General features: G+C 61.5%; 1 protein-coding gene across 2 annotated transcripts; it reads right to left on the bottom strand.

Moving 5' to 3' along the window:
• Positions 1-1,204: 1,204 nt before the first annotated feature.
• On the bottom strand, positions 1,205-26,166 carry NPDC1 (neural proliferation, differentiation and control 1). 2 transcript variants are annotated; one of them, XM_037400921.1, is made up of 9 exons: positions 25,998-26,166; positions 11,423-11,554; positions 5,387-5,494; positions 5,078-5,257; positions 4,885-4,951; positions 4,361-4,445; positions 4,126-4,205; positions 3,955-4,026; positions 1,205-2,994 (listed from the first exon to the last, which is right to left on the bottom strand). In XM_037400921.1, exons 1-9 carry the CDS (start codon positions 26,089-26,091, stop codon positions 2,976-2,978), a joined length of 837 nt encoding a protein of 278 aa, XP_037256818.1. In that variant the 5' UTR covers positions 26,092-26,166; the 3' UTR covers positions 1,205-2,975. The 2 variants fall into 2 exon arrangements, with proteins under 2 accessions (XP_037256818.1, XP_037256817.1); XM_037400920.1 differs by having other exon boundaries at positions 3,930-4,026; positions 25,998-26,164.
• Positions 26,167-27,277: the final 1,111 nt, after the last annotated feature.

Below are 27,277 nucleotides of genomic sequence, written 5' to 3'. Positions count from 1 at the left end.
CCACTGTTTGCCTGGCTGCAGCTGGCCTGGGTGGACAGGATGGAGAGTTGGTGCTTCCAAACCCAGCTGAGATGAAAGTCCTGGAGAACGTTTTGGTCCCGTTCTGTCCCCTCATTAAAAAAGCCTCTGCATTACAGAGCCCGGGGTATAATTTGGGTATCTCCCACATCATCACAGTGGCTGAACGCACCAGCCGGTCCTCCCTGCTGTTCTACAGCTGGGGGAACTGAGGCACAGACAGGCTGGAGCTGAGCACAGACCCTGCACCCAGCCCTGGGCTGTCCTGGGATGTCTGCAGCACAATTGTGGTGTCCACACATGACTTCTGAACATGTGGTGGGGACATGGCTTCCAGGGGGACGCAGGGCTCCTGCTGCCTCAAGTGCTCTGAGTGAGGGGATCTTCCTGGGGGGAGCAGCTGGGTTTTGCTCAAAGCTAGATCTTCCCAAAAAGCCTGGGCATGCTTTGAACCTGCTGGGCGCTGAGAGCAAAGGAAGGACAAATTTGGGGAGCTCAGAAGGGGGAGTGCAAGGCTGGGTTTCCCCAAGGGTGAGCACTGGGGAAGCCCCGGGTGATTTGGGGTGCGATGCTGCCCGCCCAGGGCTGCAGCTGGAGACCCCCAGGGCCGCCCATAAGCAGGGCTGAGCTAAGCATCTTCGATGGTGCCCGGTGCTTTGGCGGTGAGTCAGCACCCACCCTCCGGGCTGCCGAAACCAGGAGGAGACGAGATTGTATCAGCCTGATGGGGGGGCTGGCGTGATCAAAGGGCCGGGAGAGGAGCTCAGGCTCCACACAATGGGGGGACACGATAGCTCTTATCTGCAAACCCCGCCGAGGTGCGAAGGGCCCGGCCCTGGGGGCAAGGGGGGTGGGTGGGTGCTGGGTGCTGCAGGGCTGGGTGCGGGCAGGCACAGCCGGGGCTCCCACCCAATCCTTCCTGGGGAAACCTCTGCTGGCAAACGCCGAAAAGCTAGAAAAGAAACTCTGGGGTTTGCTGCATGTGGGAAAACCCTTGGGAAGGTTTGAGGGTTACTCCAGCTGCAGGAGCAGGATGGCTACTCTCGCTATTCCCCGGGGAAGGTTTTGGGATGGGGGACCCACAGCATCCTCCCTCCCTGTCCCCCCATCCCACCCCGCTCCCATCAGGAGCACCCCAAGCCGAGGGCCGCACAGTGGGGAGCTGGCCCCACACCACACACTCGCATGGGTCTCAAACATGGTCGTTTAATAAAATCTCCTTTTAAAAGAACTACAGTCCATACAACAATGAGAGGTGCAGGGAGAAGGGCAGCAGCCCACGGGGAGGGGAGCAGGGTGCGGGGAAAGGATCGGTGCAGTGACGGCCCCTGCCAGTGACCCCACTGGGGATGGTTCCACACCACCACTGCTCATGGGCACAGCCCTGCCACTGCTGCCTGCCCTGCATGTGCCTGCCTGCACGTGCAACGGCTCCTGAGCATGCAATGATGGCTCCTGTATGTGCAACAGCTCCCATGTATGCAAGAGGCCACCCCTGTGCAAGACACCACCTGTGCACAACACAACAGGTGACCCGTGGCCGTGACAGTCCACACCAGGGTCTGGACATGAAGCCACATCTGTGAAAAGCAACCCAAAACCTGTGCTGAGCCTTACGCTGGCGGGGTCACGGGCGACGCACCAGGGAGGCTTTGGGGGACAGCACCGGGCTCTGAGCAAGGACTTGTAAGTAGGGGCTGGTGAGCCCAGATGCAGATGTGGGCAGCGGAGGCGTGCAGGGGGTCTCTGAAGCCCAGGAGGTGCCTAGGATGGAACGGTGGAGAGTGCCTCTGCCGCAGAGGGATGCCTGGAGAGAGCACGGGACCAGGCTCCACAGGGATGCTGCAAAGGCATGGGCTCCATGGGGCAGAGAAGCAGCACAGCAAAGCCACTGTGCCTTGGCTACCCCTCCCAGCCTCCCAAGTCCACGCCAGTCTTGCTCCTTCCTCCCCCACAGCCACACGGGCTTAAAAACAACACCCTGAACCCTTTTTCTGAGCTTTCACCCATGGAGGCCTGGGGCAAGAGCCCAGCTGGTACCCAGGGCTTGCTGTGAGGAACTCCTCCGCCAGCCCAGCCCAGCACAGGGTCCCAGGCCACAGCGGCACTGGGACTGTCTGTGCCTCTGGGCCTCCAAGGACCAGCACCCCTAGAAGGGGATGGAGCCAGTGCAGAGCCTCTGCTCCTGGCCAGGCATGGCACAGGGTGGCATCTGAAGGTGCATCCCAGGGAGCAATGCCAGTGCCTGCCTGAGCCAGCTCCTGCTCCTGCCCTTGGCTCCTGGAGTGGGACTCTGCTGCCAGGGGCTGGCTGGGCTGGGGAGGAGGGAGCAGACCAGGCACCAGAGCCTTTATCAATGCCACCCCACTCCAGGGAGAGCCTCCATCCCTAGAAGAGGGGCTCTGGGCAGGCTGGCAGCCCTGACACCTTCCCCTGGAGACATGAGCATGCCTAGATGCCCCTGGCCCCTCTCCCGCTCTCTGACCCTCTCTCCAAGCCCTTTCCCAGCTGCTGTCACATCAGCCCAGCCACAGCCAGGGCAGCAGCCCCGTCCTCAAAGCCAAATGCAAAGAGACACCACTGTGCCCCCCAGTTTCTGTGCCAAGCAGTGGCAAACCCCCCCGTGGGGCTGGCGTGTCCCCGAGAGCAGTGAGCGAAGAGCAAGGCAGGGACGCAATCACAGCAGCAAAGAGGACAAGGACGCTGGAAACGGGGGGCGATCCCCCCCTCCCAATAGCTGTTAGTGGGTGTTTATTGGGCAGGCGTCGAACAGTCTGGCAGAGTGGGGTCTGCGCCCCTTTGCCTGGCTGCAGGTGCCCCTCCGGCGCGGCTGCCCCACCAGGCTTCGGCGTTGGGCATACAGTCTGTAGCGAGCTCGGGCGGAGGAGAGGAGGGGTGTTACTGGTGCGTCTTGGGGTTGGAGGGGTGTAAGGAGGAGTCATCAAACAGCGGGTTCCTCACTTCCATTTCTCCAGTCTGCGGCGGCAGAGGGAGTGGGATTGGGGGGAAGGAAAAGGCAGGAAGTCAGAAAGCAGATGGGGGTTGAGCCACCCCGTCCCAAGGGGTCTGAACCCCAGCCCAGCAGGGAGGATGGAGAATGGGGGGGCACCTCATAGGCTGGCTTGGGGTGACACACGCCGGGACCCTGCCATCACCCCTAGAAGGGTCCTGCCTCCCTGCCAGGAGCAGCCAGGGATGTTGGGATGGGGCGATGATGTGTAAAATCCATGGTCCCGGCTGAGATGGGACCCCCCCAGCCTGGCTGGGGACCCCAGGATGGGACCCCCAGCCTGGCTGGCAGGAATGGGGTTCCTCGGCCCGACTGCATGCCTGCCATCAAGTGCCCTTTAATGGGCCTGTAAAGACCTAATGATGACCCTTAATCTGGGCCCTGATGGCTGGGCTCCGCAGCCATTATCATGTGAAAGACTCCTTTTGGGTCTCTTTGTGCTCTTTGTACCCAGGGCTGTTAGGAGCTGCCCTTCCCTGGGGTCCCCTGCCAGCCAGGAAAGTCCCCCCTGGCTTTGAGGGCTAACAGGTCCCTGGTCCAGGTGCTGGGGAGGCACTAGGATGAGCCTCCTGGTCCCAGTGCCCAGGAGCGAGAGGTGACCATGTTCCTGGCACCACAGGGATGGCCGGCTGGGTCTGCCAAAGGCTGCTCTGGTTCTCTGCTCCTGTGGCCATGGGGAAACATTCCCAGGGAAAAGCCCTGCGCCAGGGCACCCATGCCAGGGCACCCGCTCCTGCCCACTGCAGAGCTCCAGCGGGACCTGGCCGGGGCACATGGGACAGAGGCGTTTGATGAAGGGCATATTGAAAAGCCTCCTCGTGAGGAACTGCACATCCCAGGCGTGTGTTAGATCCCATCCTGCATGCACAGGTTCCCACCAGCCACCCTGCACCCACCGTACCGGAGCCAGCCCGGGGCACTCGTACACAGTAAAGTCTCCATCCTCATTCTCCTCGTCGGACGACGCCGAGTCCGGCAGCTTGGGCTCCTCTTTATGCCTGGGGGGAGAGGATGCAGAGAGGGGGTGAAGTCCAAGGGCATGATTAATGGCACCCCAGTTAAAGGCAGGGCATGGACCAGCGACCGGGTCTGCTTACTTCTCCATGGAGAGCATCTGCTGCTTTTGGTGCTGGTAGTGGTACATCTGGGCGCTCTGAGCCAGCGTCTTGTCCCCAGGCTGTGGAGAAAGCAAGGACAGCGGTGGAGGCTGGGCTCCAGAAATCCTCCAGCCTGGACGGAGGGTGTCCCCCACCATGTTGGAAGCCCCTGAAGCAAAGCACACACATGGCCCGAGCACCAAACACCCCACAAGGAGAGACATGGCTGCCTTACCGAGATCTTGTCGTAGGGCAGGGGGCTAGCTGCTCGCTGTGCTGAGTAGTCTGCTTTCTGTGCCAGCCTGACCTCCTTCTGCAGTCTGCCAGGGAGGAGAGTGGTCATCAGGAGCCACTGGAGTAGACGGCTCCAGACAGGAGCCAGCGACCCGCCAGGAGCTCAGTCCTCCCACCCACATTCCTGTTCCCTGTGATGGCGCCCACGATGGGCTGGCACCCCCTGGCAGAGCCACCTCCATCCCACGGGGCCTGGGCATGAGGCAGCAACGTGCCGGAGGTGACAGCACTCAGCACCACTAGCGATGTCCAAACCAGGTGCCACCTGCTCCCAGGAGCCTGTGTCTGGCACAGAGGTGTCCCACCGCTGTCCTCTAGCCACGACCACCAGAGGCCATACTTGCAGGGGGACTGGCAAGGGCAGCTATTGCCTCTCCTCCAACACCCATCGCCCCCCCAAGGAACAAGGTCCCCCAGGCATAGGGACAGTGAGGGACTAGCTGGCACCAGCAGTCCCCGGCTTACATGCACCAGCAGATTGCAGCCACAATCAGCGCTGAGACCCCAGCCACTGTGCACACCACGATCAGCCCTGCAGAGGTGGAATGGGACACAAAGGGACAGTGGGTGAGCCTGGCAGCATGGTGCCACCAGCCCATGCTTCCTTGGAGAGGACAGCAAACCCCTTCCCACGAGCCGCCTGTCCCCAGGGTCTCACCGAGCACCACATCGTCATTTGAAGGGATGGGGGATGCCTCCACCGGGTACTTCTGGACCGTGGCGGTGGTGGAGGTGAGGAGGGTGGCAGCTGCCTTGCTGCTGGTGGGACCCCGCTGCAGAAGTCCCTCTCTCAGCCCGCTGGCCATGTGCTGTCTGCTGCCAGCAGGGACCACGGTGGCTGCAGGAGAAGGCAGAGCAACACTCGGATAGCTCCAGAGGGCAAACCAGCCTGGGGTGCAGAGTGTGGCTGCTGCAGGGTCCCCGGCACTGCCACAGAGAGCAGTGGGAGCAGGGAGCAGGCACTTACTCCTGGGCTTGCCATCCTGCTGTGGGTGGGGGCGAGAAGCCTCTTGCCTGGCCAGTACATCCACCAGAAAATCGATTTCTTTCTCCAAGCTGGAAACAGACGTCCACCCTGCACCAGGAGAAAGCGGGAGTGAGATGGGTACCCCAGGATGTGGCCACGTGCCCAGCCCCAGGGCTGGAGCCAGCATCCTCCCAGGAAGGGGCTCATATCCCACCATGAGCAAACGCAGGTGGTTTGGAGCCCAAGACTACTCAGATGGCAGCCCTCCAGCATACTGGCGGTCCCAAAGCCAAGACCTGGGATCTGCATGAGAGTTTGCCACTTTTGGGATGCTTCCTACCCCACAGATGTTGGAGGCTGCTGGAGCAACAGCAGCTGCAGCCACCCCCATGCCAGAGCCAGCAGGTCCTGCAGAGCCCTGCGGGAGCAGGCAGGCTGCCAGCACCCGCTGCTCAGGACCTGCCCCACGTCCCTGCACCAGGGGCCACACAATGGCCCTGGGTGAGGAGGGACATGAGCTAGACTAGGAGAGACACCCCACACCTGCCCCACTGCTGTGGGGTGTGAGGGGCAGCTCCGGCAGGGCAACCCGCAGACCCACCGTGGGCAGCAGGACCATTTCAAGAGCGGGCAGGGGACACCTGAACACCGGTTTTCACCCCAAATTGTCCTGTATAGCCCAGGGGGCTGCAAGCAACCCAAGAACAGGACTCATCTGGGGCTGTTCAGGAGCTGGTGGGAACCCTTGCTCCAGCCGAGGGGCCAGTTTCTGCCCAGCGCCTGGCAGGATGCGGCCCCTTTGGGGGGGAGGTCAGGATGTCCTATGCAGTGAGGACCATCATGTAACAGGAGCTGCCTGGGCATTTTGTGGGTGACTGCTCCAGCCCATGCCCTAGCACGGTGCATGCGGGGGACGTGGAGCACTGGCAGGACCCCCACCCTGGTCTGGGCGTGCCCACCCACGGGGTGACAGCATGGAGTAGGAGCGGAGCTGCTGTCCTCAGGCTCGCGGAGCAGAGTCAAGCTCTGAGCTCACCACTCAGCTTTTAACAGGATTAAACTCAACTTCAAAGGCAGGAGACATCCCCATCCCTGCTCCCTCTGCCCGGTGCTGGTGCTGCCCTATTCAGGCTGTCTCCAGCGGGGAGCCCTGGAGACTTAAATCAAAACATACAAAGGCGAGGTGGTACTGGCAGCTTGGTTCCCAGATAATTCAAGGTTATAACAATTACAGCTCCTCTGGAATCTGTCCTCTCTCCCAGTGTTTGGAAATAAACCCCAATTCCCTCTGGAGCTGGGCACAAAGGCTGCTCAGCTGCCCCATGACTCAGAGCCACACAGCCAAAAACCAGTTTAAAAGGGGGACACTCTTGCTTTAAACAAGTGCTGAAAGAGCCACTGTCCCAATGTCCCCTGTGTCCCCTGGCTCCCTGAACCATGCCCCAGCCTCCCATCCTTGGCAGGAGCTGGAGCACCCCCCGAGCCCCAGGCTTCCCCAGCTCTTTGCACCGTTATTTCCACCCCCAAAGTGATTTGCAAAGCAGCGCCATGGCCACACGGTGCCAGGTTTGGGGCTGTGCCACCCATGCCATGCCTGACGGGTGAGTGCCACCGTGCCAAGGTGCCAGCACAGAGCCAGGCTCTCCCAATGGGCAGGGGAGCTGGAATGGGACCATGTGACAGCCCTGTGCCCTGTGGGGCAGCCTGGCTTTAGCTCCCCACTGCACACAGTAGAAGGCTTGTCCCCATTCTCATGGGACCTAGGGGACAGATCTGCCTAAGGGAACCCGGCTGCACTGGCACTGCCACCAACGGGGCGCATGGCCCAGCCCTGGCCTGACACCCCTTGGCCTTGGGCAAATGCAGCAGCAACAGCCAGCACTTCAGGAGGATGAATGTGATGTGGCTGGAAACGGGAAAAAAAAACTTGGAAAAGCAGCAAGAGCAGCTCCCAGGTCACTCTGAGCCTCCCGCTGACAGCGGCACAAGGAAAACCGAGGCTGCTGTGCTGTTTGTGGTCTCCAGCATTGCTGGCAGCGCCTGGGCTGTGCCCCTCACCTGCATGAACCAGCTTTATCACCAAGTTCCCTTCCAGCAGCTAAACCCCCCCACACCTGTTTTGTTTGGCAGCTGAGACTTCCCCCAGTGATGCCACATCTGCCACCCTGCAACATTTGTGGTGTAGAACCATCCTGGCACCGATGGCTGGTGCCTGCCGGGCACCGTGGGAGGGTGAAATGCTGGCCCAGGGCTGCTCCGCAGGGAACAGAGGGCTGGGGCTGGCGCCCAGTGTCTGCCTGGCTGCACCAGGCTCTGGCTACAAGAGGAGCAGAGATGGAGGGCTCCCAGAGGTCTCCCCAGCCCTGCTGCAAGGAGTTGGGCATGCTGGGCAGGCACTGGGTGCATGCAGGGTATGCACAGGGCATGCACAGGGCACAGAGGGTGCACAGAGTGTATGCACAGGGTACGTGCAGGGCGTGTACAGGGCACAGACGGTGCATGCAGGGCGTGCACAGGGCACGGAGGGTGCATGCAGGGTATGCACACATGCACAGGGGTTATGCAGGGTGTGCACAGGTCATGGAGCATGCATGCAGGGTATGCACAGGGCATGCACAGGGGGTATGCATGGTATGCACAGGGCATGCACAGGGGGTATGCAGGGTATGCACAGGGTGCATGCAGGGTGGGCACAGGGTGCATGCAGGGTGGGCACAGGGGGTATGCAGGGTATGCACAGGGTGCATGCAGGGTGGGCACAGGGCACAGAGGGTGCATGCAGGGTATGCACAGGGGGTATGCAGGGTATGCACAGGGTGCATGCAGGGGGTGCACAGGGGGTATGCAGGGGGTGCACAGGGTGCATGCAGGGTATGCACAGGGGGTATGCAGGGGGTGCACAGGGGGTATGCAGGGGGTGCACAGGGTGCATGCAGGGGGTGCACAGGGCACAGAGGGTGCATGCAGGGGGTGCACAGGGGGTATGCAGGGGGTGCACAGGGTGCATGCAGGGGGTGCACAGAGCATGCAGAGCGCACACAGCGCTTGCACAGGGCACGGGTGCCCTCTCATGGTAGATCCCATCACTTGCCTGCAGCAGGGAGGGCACGGCCAGGCTGGCACACAGCGTCCCAGCCTCGCCACTCTCCCTACCCAACCCTTCCCTGGGGCTTTCCCCTTGCCAAGGTCTTCAGGGCTCAACCCTGGGACGCACTCAGGGGTCTCGTCAGTTATCCGGACGGGTTTGGGGAAAGCAGGGAGCAAGAAGGGACATGTGTGGCTTCTGCTCTGGGTGGAGGAAACTTGATGTTGACAGTCTCCACAGGAGGGCACAAAATTCCTACAAATCCACTTATTTCTAGAGGCCTGCCCCAGGATAGCTGATGCCCTCCTGGCTGCTGGCAGCACAGCAAGTGGGGAAGGGGGAACCCCCAGGTCTGTCAGCCGGGACCCCCTTTTCCCCCTCTTCCCAAAGCACCTCCCGCAGCCCAGCGGGGCTCAGCCCTGGCTCTGTGCTGGTGGGGTCAAGTGGGAGCAGGGATGGGACACACCAGCTCCAACCACATCATGCAAATCCATCACGGCACATTCAAACAGTAAGCAGCACCGTGGTGCTGGCAGCGTTCTGGGAGCTCTGACCCCTTTGCAGGCAGCACCAGCAAGCTGAAGCGGCTGCAGGATACACCGTGTCACGAGGTCCCATGCATCCTTTCTCACCTTTGTCATGGTGCTGTGCTGAGTACGCTGAGACACCCATGCACGCCATCACCAACGGCAGGAACACGCCACTCACACGCATTGCCCTCCTGAGACCCCAAAATGCTGCTTTTCACCCCAAAAAGCTGCTATCGGTGCCTGCCTGCACGCACAGGTATGCTGAAGGAGAGGAGCCCCGGCTCTTGCCCAAGCTCCTGCCAGGAGCTGCAACCAATCACTGGGATGGCGTGGCAGCAGCAGCTGGGATCCCAGGATCAATCGGCGTCACCAGCAGTCGCAAGCGGCTCGAGGATGCCTAACCCTTTAAAGGGGCTGCCCACGCGCTGCGTGGGCAGCCCCTTTAAAGGGTTAGGCATCCTCGAGCCATGGCAGCCCCTCCTGTTTGCATTGCATCACCCCAAAATGCAGCTATTGCAGCCTCTCTGCATCCTCACAGGCTTGCCTGGTGGCACTGGGCGGCTGGGTGCTGTTGCCAGACCAAGGTACAGGCAGGGTGTAAAAGCACCCATGGAAAAAGTTGGTGCCTTCCTGCCAAAAGGAGATGGGCATCCTCAGGATGTGACCGTTCCCCTGCATGCTAAAACAGAGGATTTGGGAGGGGATCTCCCTTTTTTCCCCCTGTACCCACATTTTTGCTGCCAAAAGCTGGTGGCATTGCTTGAGACAACAGGACAGGGCTGGGAGAGACCCTGGGATGGTCTCCATCCTACCAGCATCCTCTTGGAGGATGCTACTGTGGTCCTGTATTTCTCTGAGAAAGCTGGGAGAGGACACTACTACAGTCCCAGAGAAGCCAGCAGAGGATGCTGCCACAGCCCCACATCTCTCTGCTGAAGCTGGGCAAGGATGCTACTGTGGCCACATCTCCCTGCTGAAGCCAGCACAGAGTGAGGTTGCTATGGAGATGCCAGCGCATGTGCAGCCCTTCCAAGAGGGGAATTTGCTCCTAAGACTGCACATTAAAAAATAAACCACAAATAACTGTTAAAGCCATTTAGTACCCATGGATGCGGAGCCTGTGGGAGGGCGCATCTGCCCCTTGGACCCCTGCTCGCTGCCAGACGCCAAGCCTTGACCCCATCCCTGTGCCATCCCTTCTCTTTTCCCCCACAGCCATTGCTCCCATTCCAGCACAGCCTGGCCCCTCTGCCCGAGTGCCAAAGGCCTGAGCAGAGTCAGGGCCCTGCTTTGGGGATCTCCCCCTCTGATTTAAGGGGTGATCCTCCTGCCGGCAGGCTAGTGGCACAAAGGACATGATGGGCTCTGCTGTTCCCCCATGTGCCCGCCTGCTGCAAACCATGGGCTGAGCCACAGGCAAAGGGCAGCTCTGGCTGCACCCCAGCGGGACCCCAAACATGCCCAAGACACAGGAACCAGAACAGAAAGCAACCCTCCCAAAAACCCAGAGGACTCCTCCATGCACCGCAGCAGCAGGGGGGAGAGCCTTGTGCAGGGTGACACAGGTGACCATGGGCTGCTGCTCCCCAGGGATGCTCTGCCTGTCTCTCTGCCCACTGCCAGAGTGCAGCCACCCAGACTGCCACAGCCCCACAGGTCCCCTGGGAAAGGAGCAGGGGAGTAACACCCGGCACAGCCCTCGGTGCCCTCATGCACAGCCAGGCGGGGGTCCTACCTGGTGCTACTGACTCCAACCCTTCCAGTATTAATGCTGGGCATCACCAGAGGGTGAGATGACAGCCCCCAACTGCAGCCCACCATCTCAAACCAATGGGAACCAGGTATTGAAATCCCAAAGCCGCATAGCTCAGCCCCAGGCACATTTTTGCCTTGGCCCTGGGGTCCACACAAGTTGCAGCTCCATGCACTGAAAGCTGTTACCCTGCTCCTGCAAAGCCTGAGGCTCTGCCACATCCCCTGCTCCGAAAAGCCCCTGCCCCAGAGCAGCCAGGCAGACCCCAGAGTGCCCTGGCAGCCACCCAGATCCCCCCCCATCCCTGGGCTCCTGGGCACCCTTGGGTGCTGGCAGGGCCCGGTGGCACATGTAGTCGCTGACACAGCTGCAGGAGGATGCACAGGGAGTGGTGTTGGACCCATGTGCTCTCCACCAGCCCCCAAAACACCCCACAACTGCAGCCAGCCAGGGCTTGGGGTGAGAGGGAGCACTGCTGCTGTCCCCGCAGGGATACAGCTGCCACGGAGAGGAGAAGCCACAGGATGGGGAGCAGGGGCGCTGCTGGGGTGAGGGGCTGCCCCGAGGCATGGGAACCTCCTGGAGTTGTACAGGTGCACAGGGCAGGTTTGCAGGCAGGGCAGGGCAAGGGGTTGCAGAAGGGAGCACTGCAGGGTGGGTGCACCTACGCTGCTTCTGGACGCATCGCCCGTGGTCGTCCTCCTGGAAGGTGGGCAGGCAGGGGCCGCAGGCACCCGACCCCGGTGAGCAGAACTCCCGGCGCTGTAGGACACAGTCCAGGCTCCGGGGACACGAGGCTGCTGTGGGGATGGGAGAAAACAGGTCAGAAGGAAGAGAGGGGTCAAATGTGCCCCCGGGTTTGTCTGTGGCCAACTGGTGTGGGACCCAGCTGCCCCAGGCAGCTCCTGCCGCAATTAACAGGTACGGATGTGTTTCACCAGAGCTGCCCCTTGGCTCCCCTTTGCCTTTGCAAAACCATTACTGACCGCAATCAAGTACGGGCTCTAATGACCCGGGAGCTAGACTTAATGATCTTTATGGATCCCTTCCAACCCAAGATATTCTATGATTTTGTGACCTGCGCAAGGCAGTTTGCTGCCTGCAGAGAAGAGCAGGCAGTGCCCATCCTCCCGCATGGGACTCCGAGCCCCAGGGTACCACTGTCCCCTTGGACACCCCAAGCCCTGGGGTGCTCCAGGACACCCTGAGTCCCACAGAGCTGGCAGCGACAAGAGTCTCCAGCCCCTGCTGGTACCACACAGGCAGTGGCTGAGCAGGCTGCCAGCTGAAATCCAACCAACAATGCTCGCGTGGTAGCTATCAAACAAACAAAAAAACCCAAACCAAGCCCCCCTCAAAGCTTCAGTACAGCTGTAACAAGTCATCACAGGCAGCAGCAGCTTCAGTTTCCATCCCTTTGACATTGCAACAGGGAAAACTGGTGGGACCCAGCCCGCCCCCAGCAACGCACCATGGTCCAAAACTCTCTTGCAGCCTTATGGGGCATCTTGTTTCCATGTCAGACCTGGGGATTTCTCCACTACCTGGGGACAGGCAGAAGCCCCCCCATGCTCTCACCCCATCTGGACCCAAGACACCATGGCAGTGCTGCCATGGCCAGGAACAGCTCCAGTTCTTTACCCCAGCCTGGCTCAAGCCAGTGGGACCTCCTGGGAGAACACAAAGTCTCCAGGTCCTACATAAAGTCTTCAGGTCCTAAGCAAAGCTGAGTCCTGGGAGCAGGTGATGGTGGCAAACCACATGCAGAGATGAGAGGAACCGTGACCAGCTGGGGCAGCAACATGTAAGGCCAGCACACAGGTCTCACCTGTGGCACGGGGCTGCAGGGACACTCCAGGGTCCCAGCTCTCAGCGACAGCAGCAGAAACCACTGCCAGGGATGGTGACACTGCTGGCACCGCTGTGGCACAAGCACGGACATCCCTCGCTGGCGAGCCGGTGGCAGTGCAGAGCCGGGTACCACTTGCTCAGTGCGCCTGTGTCCTGGGCTGGGCACAGCTGGATGGGGGGGGCACAGCTGGATGGGGGTGCAGCACACAGCTGTCCTAGCCCTGCTCTTCACCAGCACAGCCATGCCGGTATTTTTTTCTGCAGGCAGCAGCAGGCAGGGAAGCACCTCCACGGGGCTGTCACCGGGAACAGGGCCAGGCCTGGCCACCCCTACCTGGCGATGAGTCATGGCAGGAGCCGGCTCCCAGCACCATCCCACGCTCCCGGAGCCGTCCCCGTCAGCCCTTGCCTGCCCACGACACCACCACTGGCAAAGCGCCCGCTGTCTGCCTGTCTCTGTGCCCTGGGGAATGGCAACACCGGGGGCAGCTCTGGCACAACACCAAACACCCCACGAGAAAGGGCACCCCAACTTCAGTGGCTTTCCCGAGCATCCCCATCCCTGCAGCACGCTGGGGGCGAAGTGGGCAGCCACTGCAGGGCCCAGGCATGGCACGGCGGAGAGTCCAGGCACAGGATGGAGCCACCAGGACAGAAAGCTCCAGGATGACCGCAGCAGCTCTGCTCCCCAGCGAGGGTGCATGTGCTGAGGGGGATGCTGCCCCAAAGCAACAAGCGTGGGATGCCAAGTGGGATGCCACCCCAAAGCAACACATGCAGGATGCTGAGCGGGATGCCACCCCCAACAAATCCCCCTCTGCACGGCCCTATTTCTCCATTAAACCGCTCACCAGCAGGTGCAACCTACCAATAGCCCCTAGACCCTTTGGCACTGCACCCCATGGGGCACTGCGTGCATCACCCTGTGGCAGACAGTGCCAAAGAAGGGCAGAGCTGCCTTGCTGCAGTGGTTTCTCTTGCAGGCAGGGTTTTCTGGCAGCTCCAATTACGGCAGCAATTAGTGTTGGCTGAACCCCATGCCCGGTACAGCAGCCTGGATGGGATTTGCTCGGGATGGGGAGCAGAGACCACCACGCCTGCAGGAGCTGGGTTTGCTCCCTGGAGATGATCCGGGGCTCAGCCAGGCGGCTGGGGGAGAACTAATGCTTAATGGGAAAATAATCAGGCATTTAAACACAGAAATTGGACTCAGTTGCCTGCTTTGCCTGCCCTGGGCTCGCTCTCAAGGCTACTTTGTCTAAAAAAAAAATAATCACAAAACAACCAAAACACATGGCTGCTCCGGGGCAGGAGGCTTTGGCACTCCGAAGCCCCAGGGGTGGGGACATGCCACATCCCCACAGGGCTCCTCACCTGTGCCACAGACCCCTGGGAACACATCCCCCTCAAAACGGGTGCTGCCAAAAGCTGCTCACTGGTGGGAGGAAGCCACCCCAGTGTGGGTCACCTGGCATTTGGGCCACCCAGCACCAGCAGAACCTGGCAGGACCCTCAGAGCCCCCTCGGGGCAGTAGGAGGGGTGATGGGGACAGCCCTGAGCCAGAGCCCAGCAACTGGTTAAATAAGCCCCAGCCTGGAATACATAAAAGGTTCTTATCTCTGTTTGAGGAACGAGCTGTGCTAGCCCAGCTGTCACGGGCTAGGATTAGGAATGAGACAGGCTGGCACTGATCTCATTAAGCTCCCCGTGTGTAATCAATTGGTGGTTAGCGAGCAGATATCACCGTGTAGGCACCCTGCAGGGGCTTTGCTACTCTCCCAGCCCAGCAGCTGCTCCCTGGCTGTGCTGGTGGGAGTGGGCACCTCTGTGCTACACCAGGTACTGCGCACCATGTGTGCCAGGACCCAGGAGCATCTCTCCTAACAACGGAAGCAGACCCCAACTGCTGCCATGCTGGGGGGCTATCTGCCACCCCTCCCAGCCCTGCACACCCACATGTGCCCAGGGTGGCCAGTGCCACCCTGGCCCAGTGCTCCAGCAGGCAGGTGGCAGGGTCTAGCTCCTGTTTCAGGCTATACCTGACCCCTCCCCAGCCCTGGCTGTGGGTTCCCCCCTCCCATGCACCCACCCCAAGGTGGGTGCTGGTGTTGGCACAGCATGGAGGTCCTCTTTCCACCCTGGCAGTGGCTGTGGCACAGCCATGCTGCCCACCTGTACCAGTGCCAGCTTGCAGGCTGCAGCCCCTGCATCTTGCCCCTGCTCCTGTGGGGCTGCTGTAGAGCCTGGGAGAATTTGGGATTGCCCCCCAACCATGCCCCCTGCTTGGCACTGGTGTAGCCCAGCATGGCTTGCTCTGCTGGGGTGGGAGGGATGGCCTGGCCATGGGTGGGAGAGAGAAGAGGGACCTGGGCTGGTCCTAGGGGACAGAGACACAGCAGGGCAGTGAAAACCAGCTGTAAGGCAAAGCCAGAAAAATATGCAATAACATATGGGATGCTGCTGCCCAGATGTGCTGGGGGGGCTCTGGAGGAGGGGAATGTTTCATCCAACTGCTGTCACCACAGCTGCCACGGTGCAAACCTCGTGCACAGGTGGGCAGCGAGGCCAGCCCAGCACAACCTCAGGTAGCCCACTGAAGTGGGCTTTGGGCTGGGGCAAGCTGCTGGCGCTGGAGGAGGCAGGGTGGCTCCCCCCAGGCAGGAGCTGAGCCCAAGGCCAGTGGGCGAGCAGGACAGTGCAGCTGGCACATGAGGACAAAGAGCAGGTGAGCACAAGCTGGGGATGCGTGTGAGCGGGAACAGCCCTGGGCACAGGAGGAAATGCTGGTGTGTGAGCTCGAAGGTGTGTGCATGCCCCCCAGGTGGGTTATGCTGGTGGGGAAGCTCAGCTGTCACAACACCCCCAGCCCCAAGGACCCACCCTGGGGACAGCCGTGCTGGGCACCAGCGATGGGTCTTGAGGCAGCCCAATGCCTGCAATGGGGGGTGCCCGCTGTGCCCCCTCAATGCCGTAGGGTCCAGCAGTGTCTTGCCATGGCCAGGCAGGGCACAGAGCTGCTGGTAGTCACAGCCCTGGGTGAAGCAGTTTTTCAACACTCGTGCCAAAACTTACAGGTGAAAAGGAAACAAAAATACAATCAGGGAGGATGTCCGGGTGCCTGGGAGGGCAGGAACTGCCCGGCTGTGTCACTGCCACAGATAGAGAGATAAAAGTTAACGTAAGAGGATAATTAATTAGCACTGAGCGCTGGTCCGAGCGCTTACGCTCTGTGCACCGGCAGTGCCAACACCCAGCCTCCTGGCTGACGGGGCCCCAGTGCCAGCGGCGTGACCTGGCAAAGCCCATCGGGCATCACCGCAGCGAACAGGCACAGACCCCACAGGAGCAGCCTGCCTGGGGCCATGGGGGTCTGCAGGAGCGAGACACAGCCCTTGGTGGGGGCCGGCCACTGAGCCAGGGCATGGGACCACACCAGGCACAGGGGAATATCGGGGTGCTGGGGAACAGGGGTGCAGGTCTCTGCTGCCACGTTGAGCCTTCCCACGCTGGCACACGTCCGCAGCTGAGGGATGACTAGGGCCAAGGGCATGGCAGATTGCCGGCAGCGGCGGCAGCCTGGGCCCCACAGCGGTGCTGTGCCTGCCAGCTACGCTCCAAGGTCACTGCTCCTCCTCCTCCAGCCAGGTGATGTGGGACCTGCTGTGGGACCCGCCTGCAGCCTGCCTGCCCTCCCAGCACTTCTGTGAGCTGGTACCCTCCGGGGCTCTCCTCCCGACTCTGCAAATTGCTCCTGGCTCCGGAGGGCTGGAGCTGGCCCCAGGTGGGCAGGCTGGCAGCCAGCCGAGCTGCCCCACACCACAGCCCAGCCTCTGAGGTCTCACTTCTCTCAGCCCCACAGCTTCCCTGGGGCAGTGGTCCTGTCCAGCAGTAGCAGGGGGGGCTAAGACCCCCGAACACCCCAGCTCCACTCCCCCTATGCCCAGGGACACAGCCCTGGGGGTGAGCTGGGAGGCCACTGCCTCGACTGCCAGTGGCCACAGTAACACAGCAAAAGCTGGGATGGATGCTTGGGGTCACCCGGGCAGGTGCCCCAGTTGCTGGCACTGCTCCCTGGCATATACTGACCGCGGGAGACACACACTGTCTGTGGGACAGAGCCATGGCAGCAGCCCCCAGCCCTGCCAGGCTCCGCGACCCAGCTGCATCCCCCTGCCCGGCTGCTTCTTGCACCTGAAGGCAGGTGGAAGGGAGCTGGGCTTCAGGCACAGCCACACGCCTAGAAGCAATGCCCCCTCACCGGGCACAGCTGCTGGCACCACGGCCTTGGCCAGCGTGGCTCTGCCACCACGCCGGCAGCCCCCGTGGGAGCCCTGCCGCTGCCTGCAGCCGCTAACGTCACCGCCGTGCTCCTGCCCCCAAAAATGCAGCAGCAGCAGACGGAGACCCCTCCCGCACGCAGAGGTGGCAGAGCAGGGCTCTCCGCAAACACCCACCCTGGCAGACTGGGCGCAGGAGGACACTGGCCACGACACGCTGCTCCTGGGGACGGAGGATGCGACACAGCCACACAGCCCGGCCACCCCTGCCACCCCCTCCTGCGGCAGCACCGGCGCGTGCTGGCCCACTGGAGAGCACTTTGCAGCTGAAAGTGCTTGTTTGCTTTTTTGCTTCAGCAGCTTTGTTCAGGCAAAGGCCACGTGCCACCAGGCTTCCCGTCCCTCCGGCCACTGGGGCTCACATTCTGGCTTCCAGCTTTTCTGGTGCAGCCAGGCAGGCGCCAAGGTCTGACCCAGCTGATAATGCACGCCAGCAGAGATGGTCCCCAGCGTGGGTTATATCATGGCCAGGGGACAGTGCCAGCAGCCTGCACTGCAGGCTGGGGGACAGACGTACCCCCACAGGGACCCCTTGGCAGTGTCCCCCCTGCCCGCACAACAAACACCCCAGCTGCACCACGCTCCCACCGAGGGGACCATCCTGCTGGCAACATCCCCAACCAGGAATGACAGAAGATGCCACCATGGGTGGGCACCCAGGTGAAATACCACTGCCGGCTGCTTTCGAGCCACCAGCCCTGGCAGGTGCTGTGGGCAGGGCTGCCCACGCAGGAGCCCGGGTGTACAGGCAGCACAGGCAGCGCGATGTGCAGCCAGTGCCACAAAGAGACAAAGCGAGTGCAGGGCAGGCAGGGGCTCATGGAAGCAGCAAGGCTGCATGGCAGAGGAGACGACGTCCAGGCTGAGGGCAGCCGCCTGCCGCAGCCCTGAGACCATCATGATGGGTTCCCAGAGCCTTGTCCCCCTCCAGGTTCAATGCCAAGGGGGAAAACAGAGGGCCAGGAGGGGCTGAGTCAGGCTTCCCCAGAGGTGGGGGGATGCCAAACCCTTGGCAACCTCAAATACCTCACCTCCTCAACTGCCAGCATTACCCCAGAGCCCATCCCTGCTCTGGAGCAGATAGATCCCATCTACAAGCACTGCAACATCTCAAGTTGCTCCTGCGATCCTGGGCTGGGGAAAGGGGGAGCACCAGGCAGCCTCCTCCAGCCAGGCTGAGGGAGTGGGATTTTGTGTCATTGCTACTCAAACTCCTTAACTGGCCAGAAAAATCCCTGCTCCCTGCTATGGCAACCTGTGTGGCACACCAGGGGAAGAGGAGCTGGACTGATGGGAGCAGTGGGAAGGGGAGATGGCACCTGGATGGATAGAAACAGCTCTGGCAAACCACAGCTCCAGACCCTAGCAGGGACTGGGCAAAGCCAGGAAGCAGCAGAGGATGCAGTGAGCTGAGTGAGAGCCCCCCTGGTCCCCCAGCCAGCCACCCCTGGGTGCTGCTGCCCCCAGCCCCGGCTCACTGTCCCCTTCCAACTACTCAGGGCTGTGCCCCATGCAGGGGGATGACACACTGCATCCCCGGCCATGCCGGCGTGACCCCACAGTGCCAGGGACGTCTCCAGCCACGAGTGCTTTGCTTCAGATATTCAGGAAGAGAAGAAATAATTAAAAGGAAAAAAAAACCCAAACCACCAAAAACACAAAACCCAGGAAAACCAGTTGCCATGTGCCATCTCCCTGGGGCTGCCCACCCAATCCTGCTGCTGGCTCTGCATCGCTGGCCCCGGCTCAGCTGGGTGTGCACCCACCCACACCAGGGAACCTAGGCTGTCCCCAATGCCACCCCATGCCAAAAAGCACCTGCCTGTTTTTCTCAGCTCGAACCACCCACTTTTGGTCTTGTTTATCAGGTTTTGCTCAAGCAAATACCAATGGGCTTCATATCTGCCCAGAGCCCGCTGGGGCTGGGGCAGAGGCAGAGACTGGGATTTTTTTAATTCCTTTTAACTGGCTGGGCTCCAAGGTTTGGCACCACCAGACAGGCAAAACAGTTGGTGGTCGGGGCCACGGTGCAGAGCGTGGCTGCAAGTATGTTAGCGAGGCTGGCCCCACATGGGCACCGTGGGCTAACGCTGGGTGTATACAGCACAGTGGCTCTACCAGCGAGGGGGACCCTCCCTGCATCCCTGCGGTGCTCTGGGCCATCCCAGTGGGCAGTGCCGCACGGTGCCAGACCCCTGCTGTGCCGGCATCACAGAGGATGGACAGCCCTAGCACTGCTGTCGCTGTTGTTCCCACACCAAGGGTGGGCTGTGCCCGGCAGCGCAGGGGGTTTTACAGCTCTGCTCTGAGCATGGACCCACCCAAAGCCCTGAGCAGCTTCAAGGGAAGTGCTCAGGTCCAGCTCTGTCCTGGCACTGACCAGGTACCGACTGGTCAGCAGAGCAGCACCCACCTCTGTCTGCCCAGGCACCCACTGCCCGGTGAGCCACAGCAGAGCAGAGCCATGGCTGTCGGCGAGCTCTCCCGCAGAGACACTGCTGCTGGAGGGGAGGTGGGAGAGGACAGCCTCCCAGCCACACACCCAAGGAGCTGCCAGGCCAAGGACTGGCACGGCTGTGCCAGCAAGCTCAGCCATCTGTGAGCAGCTGCATGCTCCCAGTGCTGGGCTGGAAAGAAAATCCCGAAGCGGCAGCTCCCCAGCAAAGCATCACTGCGCCCACCAGGGCCAGATGCTCTCCGGCAAAGCCAAAGCCCTCCCACATCTTGCTGCGTCCTACGCCACTGGAGACATTTTGCAGCCTTTGGTGGAGATGCACCAGCATGATTTTGCTGATTAAACACCCTCGGGCAGCTTGGAGGCGGCAGCAGCAGCACACACAGATTCGCTCAGGGTGGGCAGTCTGTTCATCCTGCCCCCACCACCCACCCTGTGCCTGGTACCAGCCTCAGCGCTCCCACCAGCCCATCGCCCTGAAACGGGGCTTGGGGACACAGCCACTTATCAGCAGGTGCCGGGGGCTATAGGGGCCAACCTTTATGGCTTTCCAACAGCTCGTGAGTGGGCACCCCTGGGTGGGCAGCTCGTGTCCCAGCGACGCTCAAGGTGAGAGGTAGGCAGAAAAGCAGGGGCTGCATCACCCCACCCCACTTGGGTGGCACCCATGGCTGTACCCATGCTGACTCAGCCACCACTTGCAATAAAAATCTGTGGGACATCGCGTCCCACTGGGGCAGAGAGCCCATAAACTGAGCCCAGAAAACGGGGAACCCATGGGATGCACAGCTACATCCTGGGGCTCCTGGAAAAGGGCTACGGACAGTGCCGAAACAGCTGGACCTGAAGATTTCTTTTGGGTTGTATCCCCCATAGGAGGGGTCCGGCTCAGGGAAATCCTCTCCTTTCCAGCCAGGAAGCCAAGAATTACACCCACAGGATGGGTCACATTACTGGCAGCTTACTGGGGCTGCCCTCTCTCCTGGCTTAGTGGGTGGCTGGGAAATAATCCATGACAGATGTGAGACAATGAGCTCCCCAGGGCAGAGCTGCTTCTCTCACACGTGAGAGGTGCCCACTCCCCAGGAGCGCTCCTCTGCAGACCCCCAGCCAGCCCGGGCAGCACCCATGGGTGCTACAAGTGCAGAGAGAGAGAGCGGTGCCCTCCCCACTTTTTGTCCTCCGCCTCTATCACCATCTCCTTTCTATAGGAAGGGAACAGGGCCAGGAACCCGGGGGGACCCTCGTGCTGCGACGAGCCAGGGCCCCTGCCAGCACGCCAGCTGACATGTCACCTCTCGTGTCACCCACCAGAAGTGATGGGTTTGCCCACCAATGAGCAAGCCTCCCTTCCGCAAAGGCTTTGCCCCCCACAATCCATGCAGCAGAGACCCCAGCAATACGCCACAGTGCACTGGTTAGGATGGGCAGTTGTCAGCCCATGGGGCTCTGGTGCTCCAGGACGGGAAAAGGCAGGACCAGAACCTGCTCCAGCTGCGTTTCCTTCCTCCAATTCAAAGCACACTCCAGGCACTTAGCGGCCACTTTCTTCCCGTTGCAATTATCGTTAGCTCATGAAGCAGCTAATTATAGGCCTGCTGCCACCATTTGGTGCTCTGGTCACCCCGGTGGCAGCAGCAGTCGGTAAAGCCCAGACATGGGAGGGAGCTGCCCCCGCACTGGCAGCAGTGTTGGGGCCATGCCCTGGGGTCTGGGGGGCAGCAGTCCCAGGGGAGCCACTGCCCTCATCGGGGATCAGACCCAGAGCCCCCCATGGGGACGAAGCATTTGGGCACCATGTTTATGGAATCCATGCAGGGATGGGACTGACGGCAGCTCCTGTCCCCAGCGCCTGGGGACCCAGCACCTCCCACCTGGGAAGATGCCACCCTGTCACCCCTACAGTCCTGGCACCCCCATCACACCTCCTGTCCTCAGCACTCCCCATCAACCTTTCTGTTCCCAGTGTCCCCACCATGCTATCTCCCCTCCTGTCCCCAGCACAGTGTCCACCCCATGACCCCTCCTGTCCCCATTGTCCCTGCCACACTGTCACCCCTCCTACACCTGGCACCTCTGCTATCCCTGGCACCCCTCCTATCCCAACATCCCCATCACCCCTCTATCCCCCAGCACCATCAACCTCCCCATCCCCAGTGCCCCATCACACCGTCACCCCTCCTGTCCCCAGCGCCCCTCTGTAAGCGTGCAGCAGAGCTAAGCCGATTACCTCCCTTAATACCCCCGTGGCCCAGAAGAGCCATTTCAGGCAAACGTCCCAGACTCATATTCCCTTTCGCGTTGTGGGAAGGACCCAGATGCCCTGGGAATTGGGGGGTCCCTGGGGTGCGGGGTGGCTCTGTGGGACAGGGTCCTGCTCCAGACCCTTGGGACTGCCTGCGGATTCCAAACCTGCGCCTGGAGCTGCCAGGGAAATTGCAGATCCAAAAGGCCTGACCTCGCACAGCGTAACCACAGCACCTCCCAGGCTCTGGGACCATGGTCTCCCCACCTCGAGCTCCAGCTCTCCCCACACCGGCACCCACAGGGCACAGCTGGGGCGCACACGTCTGTGGGTCCCCAGCAAGCTGCAGTGAAAGGAGAGGAGGGACTTCACCACATCTCTTCATAAACTCTTCCTTGATGATGATGGTGTTGGGAACCGGGATCATGGACATCAGGAGCCTCTTCCCATCTGTTCCCCCTTCCCAGACCTGCAGCTGGAGCCCTGCTCGGGTCCCTGGTGCAGGTACCGACCCATGGAGCCCCGTGGGATGCCCATGCACCACATCCCCACCTCCCACACACCTCGCCTACCCACCAGGGCTCATTTCTTGTGGTGGGAGCCAGCCGAGTAAGCGTACTTCCAGAGAACATGGGGGGAATGCTATCTCCAAGTATAAAATCGTGCAGAAAATTAAACTCGGGAACAACATGCAGCTCCCAGGGGAGCAGCACCCCAGTTGCCATTCGGCAAACACTTGGTGGGCATCGGTGTGGCACAGGACACCCCGACGTACAGCTGCAGGGGGGATTGAAGGGATGGGGTGGCTGCACACTGCTGAGCAGGACCATTGCCTACTGCTGCCACTGCTACCAGGGGCACTCAGACAACCTTCGCTGTGTCTCAAGAAAAAGCTGGAGCTAGGAATAGCTGCTTTCTGCAAACCAACCTGCGCAGTGCTGGGGGGCTTGGGGACCACCCTCTGCTCACCTGCTGGGCAGACCCCTGGGAAGCTTGGCAGGGCAGCCAGTCCCTTGCAAGTGCCATGGGCACAGCACCAGGCACCACTGCAATGCTCGCAAGAGGGGCTTGGAGCTGCTCCGGCCTCAGCATTTAGGATGATGGTCCCCGGGGACAGCCTGCTGCGTGCCCTGACCCCGCCGTGGCTCCCTCCTCAGTGCAGTGATTACAAAGCGGGCAAATTAAAAGCCAAGAGATGGACAATCCCACTGCAGGATGAGCTGAGGACTTTCTAGGAGGTGGCTCCTGCCTTGCCATGCCCAGCTTTGGACCTTGAGAAGTCCCTGTGCAACCACAGAGCTGGGGCAGCCGGTATCAGCACCGGCATCTGTGCCCCCAACCTGCATCCCTGAGAAGCAGCACGAGGAAGAAAGGCAGAGAGATGCTGGGAGTTCACATGTGGCCAAATAGGTCACTTGGACTAGAAAGGACCACTCGGTTTTTGCTGAACAGCTTCTCTGGATGTTTCTGATGTAAAGTGCTGGCTGCAGCAGAGAAGCCGGGGTTTTCAGGTTTATTAAAAAAAACGTTCTTGCCTGTCATCCCATTTGGAAAATCTTTTTTTTAATTCATAATAATAATAATAATAGATGAAATCTGGCAACCAAATTACTCAAGAAGGGGTGAGAAGTCCGACTCTCGCTAACGCTCCAGGAAATGCAGCCAGAAAACGAGGCAAGGCAGTGTTTCTGCCCAAAGGCGGTGTGCTGGATAGAGGCACGTGGGTAAAAAACACAACTAAGGAGCCCCAACCAAAACTAAACCACAGCTGTAATACTGCCAAAGCCAGCGGCTGTCCTTCCTCCAGCTCGGATCAGGCCCCTGGCAAGACAAGGATGCCACGTGCCACTGCGCCCTGGGAGATGGTATCTAATTCATGGCTTGTGGCACCAGCTGATGAAGGTGAGGAGCAGACGTCAGCCCCCGCTTGCAGAAGCTTTGCTGAAGCCGCAGAGGCAGGAGGACATGAGGAAGATGGTCCAGGACCTTCTCCCCCAGCTGTCTCCTTGCCAAGAGCCAGCTGTACTGGTACGCCACAGAGCAGGAGCTGCCCTGGCCCTGCCACCTCCACCTTGAAGCTGTCCCCAGAGAAAGCCCAGCTCTACCCCATCCATACAGGAAGGGAAATTATAAAATAGGAAGAAACAGCCAATGTTTCCTCTGCCCTGCCATACTTAGGGAGGAAGGTTGTGGGGATGGGACGGTGACTCATTTCCCTGCGCAGCATCCCAGGGATGCTCCTCCAAGTACCCTGGCCATGCCAGCCATCCCCAGGAGAAACCAGCCCAGAGCTCCCTACTGCCACAGGCTGCACAAACCCGACCTCCCAGCGACGCGATGTTGCGGTCGACATTTCCAGGTGGTACGACCATGGCATCATTGTGCAGTGCAAAGAAACCATCCCAGCTTTTGCCTGGGCGAAAAAGTTTGAGCTGAAAATCCCAACCCGGCTTATGCCAAGAGCGTGCGATGACCCAGCTGCTGCAGCAGGCTGCTGCCAGCGAGTGAGACCCCTCATGTTTGCCTCAGCTCCGGCAGCCCCCCAGAGCTGGGAAGAGAGGGGAATGGAAGAGGAAACTGCTACAACCCCCCTGCAACAGCCCACCAGGTACAGCCACCTTGAGCAGCTCCTCGAGGGGTCCCTCCCCAGCAGCACTGCCAGGCCAGTTTATCCCGCCCCAACCCCTGAAATTCAGAGGCAGCAGAGATTATGCCGGATCGCTGGTGGCCACATCGGAGCCGCCCAGATCTCCTTCCTCCCATCGCAGCCTGCGTCACCAGCACCCCTGGCTGGGCCACCCTGGCCTCAACATGCATGGAGAGTGCAGGAGTATCCCCACCGCCACTTCCAGCCCCCCCAGCATGGAAAGACCCAGATGTTTTGAACCGCTGGGAGATTTAAAAAAAAATAAATATTGCACCTTCTCGCCCTGCCTTAGAGCAGGCAGGAGCACGGCAAGGCCGCACCGTAGCCGGCTGATGGCAGGCTGCCTGCCCGGCATCCACCTCGCTGGTGAGCCAGAGCAGGGAGAACAATATCAGATCCGCAAACAATGCTGCGGCCAGCGAGCTGGAAAGCACCTGCCCAGAGACACACCGTCCCTCTGGCAGGGCCACCGCACTGTCCCACTGGTGCGGGCAGAACCGGGCAGTCCACCCCCCTGCCTCATTTCCCTGCAGGCAGCAAAGCTGGGGGGTGGCTGGGGGTTTCGGAGGGGGGGTGGTTATGCCTGTTGTAGCATACTGTGCACTCCGGCAGCAGGCACAGAGCGAGGGGGCTCAGCGCACATCCAGTGCCAAACCCACCAGGAGGCGAAATGCACTAACCTATCCCCCCAAAACTTAGGAAAAAAAAAAAAAAAAAAAAAAAAAAGAAACGCATCAAAACCAAACCCTAAACCCTGAAAACAACCCTTAAGAAAAGAGAAAGAAGGCCGAAGGCGGTGCTGCTGGGTGGCAAATGAAAGCCACGCATTTTTTCTGCCCCAGGAGAGAGGAGAAATGCCTCCATCACGGACTCAGCCCCACGTCACGGACCCAGCCCCACCGTGACCCAGCCCCACCGCGCGATGCTGCTGCTCCCCAGGGGAGCAGTGCCGGGCAGGTGAGCAAACAGGGCGCTGCTGGCCTGGCACTGGCACAGCCACCCGGCAGCTCCCAACGATGGATCAGCCACCACAGCAGCTTTTATTTTTTTTATTTCGTTTGTTTTGGTGCTTTTGTTTTTAATTCCCCCCCTGTAAAGGTGCTTGATGAGGGCCACACCGGAGGGCCGCTCCCACTAGGCCAGCTGTGCTCTCCCCCCGCTCCAGGATCGGGCCCCGTCTCTGGGGGTGCCCTGTGGCACCCCACATCGCTGCCGGGGCGCTGCCCGCAGCCGCAGGCGGGAGGGCGATGGTGCGGCGCTGCCCGCCCCCGGGAGCGCTGCGGGGCCTGCCTGGGGTGGGAGACACCCCGTGCGGCTGCGGGGATGGGGGAGGCCCACGGGCCATTTCCCACCTGGCTGTCAGGCTGTGGGGATGCGTGGTCCACGCCGCCCGGGAGAAGGATGCTGCGCGGCCGCTACCCACGGCAGCTCCCCGGAGCCCCGCGGAGGCTGGGGGAGGTGGGGGGGGACGACACACACGCCAGGCGAGGTGTGGTGAAGGGACCCGCCGCCCCCTCCCGGGCGCTGGCAGCCTGGGCACCCCCGGATGCTGAGCCCTCGCGGGGGTGGGTGCAACCGCACCGGGTTCGCCGTGGGAGGGGCCACACGGGTCCCCCGGGAAGGGACCACGAGCATCCGCGGTGCTCCGCGGGGGAGGGGGAACCACCGACACGAGGGGGCACGGCGGGGGGGCACACAGGGACTCACCGGCACGGGCGAGGCGCAGGCGGCTGGCCCCGAGGGCGGCGAGCAGCAGCAGCAGCGCTCCGCGGCGGGCGGCAGCTCCCCGGGCCGCCACCATCCTCCCCCGGCGCGGGCGGGCCTGGGGGCCGCGGCGGCTGCGGGCGGCGGCGGCGGGAGCGCGGGGCGGGGCCCACCGGCCCGGCCCCGCCCCGCCCCGGGCCCCGCCCCGGGCCCCGCCCCCGCCAAGCCCCGCCCCTCCTGCAGCACCGCGGCTGGGACGCCGGAGCTTTCATCCCCGCCGCCGCGGTCCCCCGGCGCCTCAGCACCCCCACCCGTGCGCACCCCCCTGGGCTTGGGGCGGGGGGGGACCCCTCTGAGGGCCACGTCTGATGGCCACGTCCCTGATGTGATGGCCACGTCCCTGCTGATGGCCACATTGCGGGGCGGCGGGGGCGGGTAGCGCTGGGATGTGGAGTCCCTTTGTAAGCAGTAAGGCCATCAAGCGAGGCCAACTACATCAGGCTCATCCTGCCCCCCGCCCCCCCCCCCCCCCCCCAATCACGAGTGTTTCCTAAAGGGGACAGCCGCTCTGAGCGGCCATGAGCTTGGCAGCATCCCTATGTGTGGAGTCCCCTCTAGGTGCCAGGTGGGACAAGTGACATCAAATCCCAAAACCAGGGATGCCCCGTGGACACCCCAGTGGTGCCGACAGCCACGTCTGGCAGGGATCCCCGGTCATCATCCCTGGCATCCCTGTGCGCCGCAGGGATGCTGGGGGCTGCACGAGGGGGGTGCTGAAGGCAGACAGCATTGCAAAATCCAGCCATCCGATCACCAGCCCCAAGCTTCGGACACAGACCTGTGACCTTGGCACAAGCACGGTGACATGGTGCGCGATGGTACCCGCTGTCCGGGATCCCACTGGCCGACATGTGCTGCCTTTTCAGTCCCCAATCCTCAGCAGCGGAATTCCCGCGGCCGGTGCCCTGCCACCAGGCTGGGCTCTGCCCCAGCCGATGCTGCTCGCAGTGGGAGCCCCGTTAGAGCGTCGGCAGTGCCCTGGCAGGCTGTCAGCCTGCTCCGTGGCTTTCCAAGGTTTGCCAAGAGCAAGCAGCCGGGGGTGCAGCGTGTCGGGGACACCGGGCTGGGCTTTGGCAGAGCTGCCACCTGCCTGCAGGTCTCACTGCCACCAAGACTGGCAGGAAGGTGCAGGCAGAGGTGGGTGACAGCGTGGCATGGGGCCAGCCATGGGGACAATGCTCTTTGCAGCCCTGTTATCTGCCTCCAGCAGAATAGATATCTCT

Source organism: Falco rusticolus, chromosome 9 (genome assembly GCF_015220075.1).
Source record: "Falco rusticolus isolate bFalRus1 chromosome 9, bFalRus1.pri, whole genome shotgun sequence".
Lineage (NCBI taxonomy): Eukaryota > Metazoa > Chordata > Aves > Falconiformes > Falconidae > Falco > Falco rusticolus.
The sequence above is the reverse complement of the archived record's forward strand: the minus strand, read 5'-3'. Positions and strand labels throughout refer to the sequence as shown.

Excerpts from the sequence above, each read along its gene's own strand:
- NPDC1 (XM_037400920.1), bottom strand. The coding sequence starts at position 26,091 with ATGGTGGCGGCCCGGGGAGCTGCCGCCCGCCGCGGAGCGCTGCTGCTG. Across the intron at positions 5,258-5,386 it reads GCAGGATGGCAAGCCCAGGA|CCACCGTGGTCCCTGCTGGC; the intron begins GTAAGTGCCTGC and ends CTTCTCCTGCAG. Across the intron at positions 4,446-4,884 it reads GCTGCAATCTGCTGGTGCAT|ACTGCAGAAGGAGGTCAGGC; the intron begins GTAAGCCGGGGA and ends CCTCCCTGGCAG.